General features: G+C 42.3%; 1 protein-coding gene across 2 annotated transcripts in view; it reads right to left on the reverse strand.

The window, feature by feature from the left end:
• Nucleotides 1-12,114, reverse strand: part of mta2 (metastasis associated 1 family, member 2) — a 38,490-nt gene that overhangs the window by 20,053 nt on the left and 6,323 nt on the right. For both annotated transcript variants that reach the window (XM_046064176.1, XM_046064177.1), the window contains exons 3-4: nt 4,298-4,365; nt 1,895-1,988 (exon numbers count right to left, since the gene is read on the reverse strand). In XM_046064176.1, coding sequence (XP_045920132.1) covers nt 1,895-1,988; nt 4,298-4,365 — 162 coding nt within the window. The remainder of the gene's footprint in view (nt 1-1,894; nt 1,989-4,297; nt 4,366-12,114) is intronic.

Below are 12,114 nucleotides of genomic sequence, written 5' to 3' on the forward strand. Positions count from 1 at the left end.
GTGATCAGGCTTCAGTAGTTTGCATGCCATTAGCACCACCCCGCTACCTCTACCCCCCACCTCCTTGGCTCTCTGATCACACACAAGACGGAGACTGGGCTCATAGGCTGGATCAAGGTGGGGTGGAGGGGGGTGGAGTAGGTGCCACAGAAAGACAATCCTACTGCATCCTTTCAAAAAATAGACATGTTAATAAGTGAGTCAACAAAAGAAAAATCTAAATCAAATCACTCGTTGCCAAAACAGCCAGGTATTTTGCTTTTATTATTTAACTAATGTCATGTTCTCTGAATGCCTCCATCTTGAAACATAAAGCCCTAGAGTGGGGCCTAAACTCAGAAACTAGTGAGGTAGCCTACAGGCAGACGCCTTGAGACTTGTGAAGCTTATGTGCTTGACAAGAGAGACATGATGACATGATTCTTCGCATACATTAGTTATGTCCTAAGGAACACATTGAACGTACACGGTGCAGCCATATAGTAGGTCAATTAATTGAAAAGTAATCTAAATTCAGAACTTCTAACAGACGTATATCAACAATGAACACAACAACAAACAATTTCACTATGTAGCCTACTTAACTCTGGTGGAAGCACAAAAATCAAGGACAACAAATCAACAAAATCTGAATATGTCAGCAAAATCAGGCAGGCAAAGCGCTCTTATTCTGAAATGCTCAATGTGGGAAACAAAGCAGGTGCAAAGAACAAAACAAAACCAGTTCACAGAGAGCTGTACTCCGTAGTAGAAGCACAAGAAAATACAAATAAACAACAAGTCATTAAGGTGGGGCAGGGTAAACGCTGCTGAAACGTTTCTGAAACACTTCCAGTGTGAGTTGACGCCGGGCAGAGGACGGAACAAAAATGCGGATTTCTGAACATTTTTTTGGAAGTAAACTGCATGCAGCTCCTCTCGCTCGGTCGCGTCTTTTATCAGCTGAAATAAGTGTCGCAGGCCATTTAGGGGGCCCCCCACCCAGCCGGGGCCCTGGGCCAGCTGCCCCCATGCTCCCACACTCTCTCCGCTTATGACTGTAAAGAATAATGCAGCTGAATGACGTCACTTCAGACAAACCACCCTTATACACCAGCCACACTCTGAAATCTACAGCATAACCTACTGCTGCTCCATTATGGAAAAAATGTATTATTAAACACATTACTGATGTACTTAGGAAACTTAATGCATTTACTGAACATTAAAAACTTAATGCTTAATTTTTTTTTTTATTGATTATGCAGTAATCAAAGTCATAGTAATCAAATATTTTTAAATACATTTTTAAAAATTTAACTTTAAGCAGCATCTTATAGAGCCAAGAAGAAGACAGCAACGCGAGTAGAGCAAAGCAGATGACAGGTGAAGTATTCGGGTTGACGACAGCTCGTTATGTTACAACACTGAAATTCAAAAGTGGCGATCTGCTGGGAGATAGAGTTACTAACACTATTAGTAAGGAAAGTATAAAGCCGGTATATTTTATAAGCACTGACCAGGTAAAGCAACACACCGGGTTAAGTATAGGCATAAATAATACACATATGCATACATACATACGTGTGTGTATATATTTTTATTATGACTACACCTTAATACCCAACATGTCTGCAATGAACAAATAAACACAGCTGCCCCATTAACTATTCCTTTTCCAAATTAGCATTCAGCACTGAGCCATAGACAGAAGCGATGGTCTTACTTTAACCCCAGAAGGAGGCCTTGGGGCAATTTGGAACATAAGAGCTGAAGAGGTGCGTTGAGGCTTTTATGTGATACACAATGTGGAACTGGTTCATTAAAGGCAGCGAGCCATATCATACCTGCTCTCACACTGTAGAAAACAAGAGGGGAGCTGAGAGGAGGTTTGGGCTCTCTGCTTGCTACTCACTTGCATTGCTGTCAGCCAGGGTGTTGAGGTTGCCTGAGATGTCTCGCCTCCTGAACAGACACACCACCTTCGCCTCCACATTCCCATTGGCTGTCTGTAAGTAGAGAGTCAGTGGTTACAAGTTAGCACTGGTATAACTACCTCTCCGATAACCCCTGTCAACAGTCTGAGCTTTTGTAGCTACTGCTCATCTCTCTGCCCCTTCACCTATGTTGACACCAACAGAGGTAATCAACAAGCCAGAAGAGAAAAAGGTTGCCATAGTCTTTTGCCCATACTAGTTTTATGACTATTTACAAGAAGGGGAAAGACCTGCTAAAATGCACCTCCTACAGGCCAATCTCACTCCTTCACGCAGATTATAAATTGATTACTAAAATGATATCTGCGTCAATACAGGAGCAACTTAAAGTCGATATTGACTACCAGCTAGGGCTGGACGATTAATTTAGTTTTAGGATTTAGGATTAAGTAATCCAAACCGAGCCTCTAACTGACGCAATTTTCCCATGCGAGTTATTTCAGTTAATATTGTGTGTGTTCATGCTACTTTCCCCTTGAAACACGATACCACGTGTCGTCACGTGACTCCTACATACATGTACTTTGAATGAGAGGAAGATAACAAAGTGTAATTTAATGTGCTCACACAGTGTGTGGGTAAAAAAGTTTTTCCCCTGCATTGATATTAAATAATTTAGTGAAAGTAGTAGCAGCCGTCATAATTCAGCTGCGGCGATGAGCCGAATATAGGGGACAACATTACCTTTTTAATTAACATTTAAATAATGGATTTGTGAATCTGTGAATCAACAAAATAAATAAACCCAGCTTTAATATTTTGGTTTATTTACATTACAAAAACAACATTCAAAAACAAAATAATCATTCATTAATCATAATCGAGGTAAAATGTTCAATCGTGATTTTGATTTTAGGTCAAACTGTCCAGCCCCACTACCAGCTAGGCTATGTACAGCGTGCTACCCTCGACCACCCAGCTGTGTTCTAACGTTAACATAGCTATCCTCATTAACTAGGCTCCTTACATGCCAACTAATAACTCTTGGGTTTTTGACATTGACAGTGTTGTGTTGGACAGATTTGTGCTGCTGTGTTCATATATATGTGTGTGTGTGTGTGTGTGTGTGTGTGTGTGTGAGTGAGTGAGTGAGTGAGTGAGTGAGTGAGTGAGTGAGTGAGTGAGTGAGTGAGTGAGTGAGTGAGTGAGTGAGTGAGTGAGTGAGAGACAGAAACACTTTATCCAGATTATCTAAACCACTGTATTTGAAGGTACTATCGAAAGTGTAATTAAGTTTTAACAACTTTCTGTAGCCTGACTGCTAGTCTAGCTTTTTATAGTTGTAAAAATAATAATAATAAATATTGCATAGGAATAGTAATATGAGGTGGTGATGTGACCTTAAAATAATTTCATCACCATCTTTTTGAGCTTGTTTAGCAATAGGAGTTCAGCTGGTCGACACCTAAATTTGAACTAACTTAAACTCCATGCAGCCCGTATTGAGTGGCCAGTTGGTGATTGTCAAACTAACTTTAGCTTGCTGTTGCAGTGTTTGCTTTCTTCTGCTTGTGTCATGAGATTTTCCTTACAGAGTCAGTTAAGTTAGCAGATGATGGTCGGGTGTACGTGGCCTCTGTTTTGTGATGTAGCCTCTCTGCTTTTTTTCCTCCGACGGTTAATGTCATCAACAAATTCCTCCACAATTATATCATGATATGACCATTTCTTTTATCACTCTAAGATTTATACTGGTATTATCATGAAGGCTATGATGAGGCACTCCCCTGATAGCAGCACTTCAGGTTTGAAAGATGATGAGTGGTTTCATTCTCCCTGGACTGACTGTGATTGTGAGGAGTGGAAGCAGCAACAGGACACACACACTGCTTCCCTCCACATTCCAGCCTAGAGCTGGCCACTCTCTCAATTTCCATTCATTGTGCTCAGCAGCCATTAGCACTCAGGACGATGCAGTCCTCCTGGTGCTCAGCACAAGCCCTTCAATGTAAGAGTGTTACATAAATGAGCTTAATCCTTTGACTGGGAAACAAGCCTGTGTCATATGCTGCTGCTGTTATATAAGTGGCTCCTGTACCGGTGTCCTGTCATTACAGCAGCCATGGTTTACCAACAGTGCCCAGGAGACACAGTATGGTGACTGGAACCATGTTTTAGGTGTCTCAACATCTGATTTTACCACACCGGACAGTCAATCTGAATTTTCTGTGTGTATGATAAATGAGGTGACAAAACACTGCCTGGTTAGGGTTTACACACACACACACACACACACACACACACATACATATGTGTATATATATATATGAAAGAAAGAGGGGGGGGGGGGAGAGAGAGAGAGAGAGAGAGCGCGCACCAACCTTGTTGAGTTCTTCTATTCTGCGGATCAGGTAAGGGTTGCTTGAGGAGTTCTCAAAGTACACATAATCTGGAAAAAACAGAAAAAAATTCAGCATTTCTTTGGAGCATAACAGTGTACAGACCTTTGGCCTCTAATGGCAAAACTGAAAAGATTGTGGCTAACCAGACGGATAGGAACCCATTCAACCTGACACACAGCTCTAATTGGAAGCCTGTCCATACTGTTAGGAGAGGCGGACCCTGCCAGCTCAATAAATGGACTGGTGTAATGTGAGCTCCAGGAAAGCTTTCTATCCAGGTTGCAGGCTAACTTCATGTGATACAATCAACTGATTTGATGTATAAGCTAGGGTTACAATCATATATATAGGCACCCAAAGCCTGTAGCAGTGTTCCACTTTGATTGTTCACTTGAACTCCATGTACCCTTTGCCCCCTCTCCTGTGATGTTTCGTTTCTTATTAGGCGGTCCAAGCCCGAGGGGCTGGAGCTCCAGACTAACTTTTCCACTGGTAGCACTGGTGCCACCAACAGCACATGATTTGGTCGCACCCCCCTTTTTTGGTACAGGTACAGTATTAATGAATGACCGCTAGGGAAGGGTATCGCTACTCGATACCTTTATGGTATCGACCAGAATCGAACAGTCTCCAGTCAAACCAGAACTTCAATCAATACTTTAGCAACCAGATTGCGTGAAAAAAAAACAAACACTATTTGTATGCTTATGCTTGCAGCCAAAAACGCAAACACCACACCGAAAGAAATAGAGGAGTCCGCCTTTTTTCCCCTGATGTGCCTGCAACATAAACTGTATAAAAAAGGCCTGCGTGATTATAACTTTTATAACTTTGGCTGTGATCTCACGCATGTTCGTCGCTGTTGCAAGTTTCATCTTCTGGTATCATTTAACACTACTCTGTACATTTTTATTTGCTGTTCACATGACTTGTCACTGATCAATCGCTGCATTCCATCACATCAATTAGACGTTTTGTACGATCAGCTGATTTTACTGGCGGAGCCTCCGGCTGCAGCTGCGTCAGGTGTAGTTTGGTCGGCCATATATGAAGCCTCTCTTTTCTTCTGTTTGTCTTTAGTGTAGTTAAATGACTAGTTTCTCGTTTTACACTTGTGACTGTCGTTTTTGGAGGTTTGCGACTCACCAATAAAGGAAAAAGCACTTGCAGAGATCTTTCAATTCAGTTTATTGATCGAAAGTTAACAAATTTTCAGTTGCTTCCTTTACACACTATTTCCTTCAACTTATTAGGTCAATAAACTATTTCACTCCTCCTCTTTCCCCTCATAGGCTAATACTACCAGTAAGGATGACCTGATTAGGATGAGGAGCAATCTGATACAATTTCCCAATACTTTTTAATGTAGCCTTACAGTTATTTGAAACAAGACAAAAATACAATAGATAAACTTACTTGTCCATAACAACAACAATAAAAATATTAATAGGCTACCAATCAACTACTATGGCTACCACAGGTGGCATTTTATGCAAGGTATCGAATGAATTACTCAATTGGTATCAGTATCACTTTCAGGGTACTGGTTTTAGTACTGGTATCGTAAAAATTTTACACAATATCCAACCCCAATGACTGCTGGTAAGAAGTGTGGAGGGGCTCAGTGTGTGAGGTGATGCAGCGGCTCCTGCAAGTTGTGGGTTTCTTAAGCCTCGATTATACTCGGGAGCAGACGCGGACAGCTACAGACTACTTCTGTTTATACTACTTAGCAGTCAGCTTCGCGGACACGTTCCACACATGCGCAGTAGATCGGTTGTTTCCCTGGTAGCCCTAGTTGCCGCGCGGACGTACCCCCTCTGATGATGATTTTTTCGTCACACGGCCCCCAGCGGAACCTTGCGTACCCGCGGACGCGGAAAGTATAATCCTTGTTTTACTGTTGTTGTGCAACTTCAGAGAATCAAGCAAAAACTGTGTTGACCCAGTAATTTAGAGCCTGCAACGGACGGGCCGTACTGCCTACGATATAAACACAGCATAGCATTCCCCTCGTACAGCAACCACCTGGCCACTTCAGGGGCACTATCCACAACCTGGAGGAGTAAAGTATAAATGCATATACTCATAATATTATAGCCTTAAATAAAAAGTACAATACTCATTTAATAATATACTGTTAGTAAAATATTAATATATTAATAGCTGAATGCAAAGATCTAAGACTTTCTCAAGATGCTGATCAGACAGCATGTGTATTGCACAGGTGTGTCTTAGGCTGGCCACAATCAAATGAGTTTTGAGTTAGGGGAAACTATATAAAACGTTGTGAAATGTTGTTTACTTACCCTCTTGTATGTTCGGCAAATGTAATGTATGGTGTTATCCCTTTCTTTGTATTTTAAAATAGTGTCAGTTTGTCCTGGCGTGTTGCCGTACTGGAGTGTAAGCTGCTCCGTCACGAGACAGCAGAGCAGCTGTTCAGATGAGTGCTCGCAAGTGTCCATGAAAGGACTTGATTTCAGCGAAACTTTCTGTTGCTGTAGCAGAAACATTCATTAAAATATTATTTTGGAAAGCAGAATTCATTTTATTGTCTTGACTGTTAATAAGTACATGCCTTAAACTAAAATGATTCTCTGGAATTAGTGGTCCAGGTTCTGGCTCTGGTGTGCAGTCAGTCATATAGAGGAGCTCTTGTGTCCGATTATGAGAATTCTCCAAGTCGCATCAAAAGGTCAAGTCTAGCCAATAGGCTAGCCAAGAGCAGCATGACAGTCAGATGAGCAAGGAGTCTGCAGTGCAATAAACACTCAACACATGCAAAAAATGTCCTCATATCACAAACACTGGCCTCATTTCAGCCAAAAACAGAACTTCCCTATGCCTGAAACCTACAGAGCTCTGCTGAGGAGACAATGCCTGTGCCACTATAATTAAGTCAAGCCACTGAAGAATATCAGCAAACGGAAAGACCCCATTTCTACCTGGTGGTAACATCCCACCTGTGTCTGGATATTTTATCTTGAACAGCAAAAACGCATGTAAATGCACACAGAACGGATTGCATTCAATCGGCCATGCGACTCCAGAGATGGTCTGGCTTACATGGTGATCTGCCAGGTGGAAATGACATCTGCTTGTTGAAAGGCCACCCAACTCCACCTCTTTCTGCTTATTTGGGCGTGTGTCAACAAGCTACAGATGAACCCTTCCTCTGCACAGCAAAAACAGGTAGAGCCCATTCTCCATCACTTCCCCTGACCTGAGAAACACCACCAGCTCCACCCCCTAATTTGCATGACAATACAGGAGGCATCAAGATAACTTATTAGATACCCGAGGCCTGTGCTACAAAACAGGATTTGACATCAGTGAGACAACTACAGGTTTAACCCTGGGTTTTCAGTCATACAGCGGGGGTTCATTTTTTTTTCAAAAGATTAAAATGTACTGATACACACACTGAAACCATTTCAACAAGTTTTATACTGAAAACTACAAATACAATTGCCATTTTGTTTGATATGAAAATCATCAAGTGTGCATTATCAAGATTTTATATTATATAGGTAATACAATGACCCCGTGCACAATTAAGTCTTTAGAAGACAGTGACAGTAACTGCAATGAGCCCAAAAACTGACGTAAATACAGAGGAGTCTGTAGCGTTTCTAGATCTGCTGGTTGGTTGACTAAACTGCGTAACGTGTTATCATGTGCAGTGGACGATTAGACTCTGCCGACACACAGCAACAGAATAACGTGTAGCGTTTTTACAAGAGCAGCTAACAGAGAGTTTCAGTTTACACGCTGTTAGCAAGTCAGACAGACAAACCAAAGCTAAAAGTTAACTCACCCTGCGTTCACTATAAGGTAATTTTCAAGTTTCCCTCAGCGCTCTCATAAAAACTAAAATATGAACTAAAAATCTAAAAACTATAAATCTCTGCAGCGTTGTCTTCCGCCGTCACTGACCCAAACAAACCCATGTTGCATTCTGCACATGCGCGCCTGCTCCTGGGAGACGCTGGACAGCGTTTGCCGTGAGATTATAATAGCGCGGTTAACCGTACCCGGTTATCATGGTTAAAATGGTTACGCTAATTTTACCATGGTTTACCATTAAACCGGTAATCGTTTTATCCCTACTCACACCAGACTCCCTGCAGAGACGCAGCAAAAGCTGTTCATTTTCCCTACCCACGATGGTTTGGATCACCTCGCAACTCAAGAAAAACAAAGATATGGACAAAAAGTGCAAGTTTTGGGCACTTGCAATCCATAAAGCATCCGCTGCCATATTTCTGCTGTTAAAAACCACCAGGTCCCTGTCAGCACTGGACTGCAGTAATGTTTACATTTACCCTGAGGGGAATCCCTCACCTAGCACAGCCCAGGCTTACCTCCTTGTCGATTAGTGCATCCAACAGCACAACAGCCATCCGGCATGGCACAGCCGTTCAAACAAATAGCTTAATTTTTCTTTTTAGGCTAAATCTTATGAGCATATATTTTGGTATTCAAGTTAAGTTTACTATGAATGAGTCCTAAATGATAAGCAGCGATGTCATCAGCCTGCATGTGGCAGCTACAGCTGTGTTGCTTTCAGTCTGGATTATGTGTTTCACTTCTTCCTATTTGTCTAATATTATAGTTTGCTCTTGCTTTGTAAAATATGCCACTCTGCTGCCAGTAGACGTACATGTTTGCGAGCGGTCATCTGGTTAACGTACTCATAGCTGGACTGAGAAACCCTGTGTTGACTGACCAAGTTAATCATGTGCCCGCTTTGCATGATCACAATCGATAACCGAAAGATCTCCTGGGTATGACAAACCTGCTTCTTATTAAGGTCTACCAAATTGCCATCGGCTGACGTTCACAACAAAACATCGGGATGGACAACGGCACCGGTTGGTAGCACGGTCATCTTATAAAGGAATGTGTTCACTCGCATTTAGACTTCACTCCCTAAAAAACATACCGGCTCAACACTGTGATGTCTGTCAGCCATCACAGATGGACAATGGCATCGTCTACCGGCCCAACCCTACTAAGAAGTAAATCTCATCAGCGTCAGAGAGCCATGTAAGCACACAGCATGTCTGTACCATTATCTAATAACGCAGTTGATTGGCTGTCTAACATTACACGTCGTAGAGGCCTGTTACCTTTCGCCCAGAGACAGGAGTTTTTTACTGCCAGCTGCTTATTTGCACAAATAAGTGAACTCTGTTTTTCTTTGGATTAGGCAGAGTAGACGCTACAATGGCATTTTGTTTCCACACTGTTATTAATGTTCTTTTTGACAGTTAATTATATTTTTTTTATAGTTCAATAATGTACAAACATTGAGTTTCTTCATTTCAGTCCAGTTATCTAGGTTGAGTAAAGCTTCCAGAGTCTCAGGTCTTTGAACAGCTTCCTCCTTTAAAGTGAGTAATTGTACTGTAATGTGTGGTTCAGAGAAGTCAAGGTATCGGTATCAGAAATCTTTCAACAATATTCAGCCCCTTATGTGGCTGAGTGATACATCACAGTTTAATCACAAATGGACAATTATTCACTGAGAAAATGCATGGGTGTAAAGGTCAATCTCAGGATTAAAAAAAAAAATAATAATATTAGATCATTCAACTGAAATGTTTTCTTTACCCAGCTCTACAAGACGGTCTGGTCACAATGCCCTCATGCAAACACAAGCCCTTCAGTTTCACATCAGCCATTGAACACTTAATGTTAGTGCTACAGTAAGGCTGAGCTGCATTTGTAATTTTAGTCTTATTTGGTGCAAATTAGTCAGTGATTCATGCAAAACAGTTGACTAAATTGGTTCTTAATTTCAAAAGGTCATTGTACTTTGTAAACAGTTTGTAATTACTGAATTGTTTATAATTGTTTTGTAAATGTGTTCAGATTTTATGACGGTAAATAGGATCTCACAATATCAGCTGGTGACAGCTTTAACAGAGATTTCAGCTTTTAAACCCCGTATTGATCAAACCTGCCAGTCATTTTTATCACCCATCACAGCACTATCACAGACAGTGCTTGCTCGGTGGTGCTGGCGTTTGATGCAGTTCTGCACAGCCGTGTGGCTTCACGTCAAGCTCCATCTGGTCCTCCCACAAGCAGGGACAGAGAGCCTCAGGAGGATATCAGTGGGTTTTTGATGCATCACCACAAGCAGAGATGGAGAAGGAGGGATTCAGACAGGGAGAGGATTTCTTGCTCTACTTAGCACACTGATGGGGAGCCCGACCAGAGAAGCATCACCTCCTTCACAGTGAAGGAACACAGCGACATCACATTACATAACACTGGCTGAAGCACCAAAAGGGGATTCGCATTTGTGTGCCTGACATGACTGATTTTACCTCTAAAGACATATAGAGGGTAAAAGGACAGAATTATTTTACAAAAGCACTGAGGCCACGTATCAATGATAGTCTTACACGAAAACGAGTGTACGTACAGGTTTTTGTCTTGTTGACGTCACAACCAAGCCAGAAAACAGGGCTAGTAAACAGCAGAAAACAGAATGAAGGTAGTGACAATGTTAGGTGGTTGCTTTGTGTAGGTAAAAAGGTTTTAAGGATTGTGCAGACTATACGACTTACAGTGTCGGCAGTTCGCTCTGCTGTTCAGACTACACAACTTGCCGTCTTGTGACGGGAGTCTAGAAGTCATTGTGGCGTTCACACTACATGACTGTTAGTAGACAGGGGGTCACACTACATGAGCTGACAGCTGCTCTGGCACCCGACGCTGGTCTCTAAACCTCGTTTTGTCAAGAAAACACACATGAAAAGTTAAATGGGAAATTACGCAACCTACACAAACGGCTGTTTGTTATTATAAAGATAGCAATTATAAAGACAAAGAATATGGGTGAAAGAATGGATTAGCACGTAAACGTACTTTGTCACATACGAAATTTATCCTCTGCATTTAACCCATCTCTGAAGGGAGCAGTAGGCAGCCACTGTACGGCGCCTGGGGACCAACTCCAGATTGAAATGCCATGCCAGGTCAAATGGCACTGACTGGAGAACCTACCCAACATGTTTTTGATGGTGGGGGAAACTGGAGAAAACCCACGTAGACATGGGGAAAACATGCAAACTCCACACAGAAAGGCCAGGGCAACCGGGGTTTGAACCCACAACCTTCTTGCTGTGAGGTGACAGCGCGAACCACTGCATCACCGTGCCGACACTCCGTGCCGCACACGCAGGTAGCAGGGATCGTCTGAGCTACAGAGAGATGGAGGCGAGTAAAAAGTGTTCTGCAGTGAAAAAGTAGCTGCCTGCTCTTCCAGCTGCCTGCTCTCATTGGTTGGATGTGTAAGTTGAGTCGACCGACTCCACCAGATATTTGGCATGCTAGTGTCTGGCAGGCGTCGGCGATGTGTCAGAAATGTGTCGGGGAGCCGTTTTTATGCGTCGTTCAGTAGTTCACACATAATGATTGGCGACCGAAGATTTACCCCCGATCACAGCCTGACGGTCAACGCGCTCTCTAACCGATCAAATGTGCTTAAAATCATGTAGTGTGAACTAGGCTTAACAGCACCGTGCTCGGCAGGTGGCAGATATATTTACGGTGTTTGTGTGCTCTGAAAGAAGAAACAAGAGAAAGAAGGATATACAGTCACAGTAGGCGGACTGTTAGCCTAGGATGTTAATACTACATAAATATATAGTTTCTAGACGTCCGCAGATGACAGAGGAATAAGTCTCCCCAGAAATTAGCGCAATCACCCAGGTGTCATGTTGACATCACTGCCAATCGGACCTGCAGCCAATAAATACCTGCGACTACTGCAGAGT

Source organism: Micropterus dolomieu, linkage group LG12 (genome assembly GCF_021292245.1).
Source record: "Micropterus dolomieu isolate WLL.071019.BEF.003 ecotype Adirondacks linkage group LG12, ASM2129224v1, whole genome shotgun sequence".
NCBI classification, from domain to species: Eukaryota; Metazoa; Chordata; class Actinopteri; order Centrarchiformes; family Centrarchidae; genus Micropterus; species Micropterus dolomieu.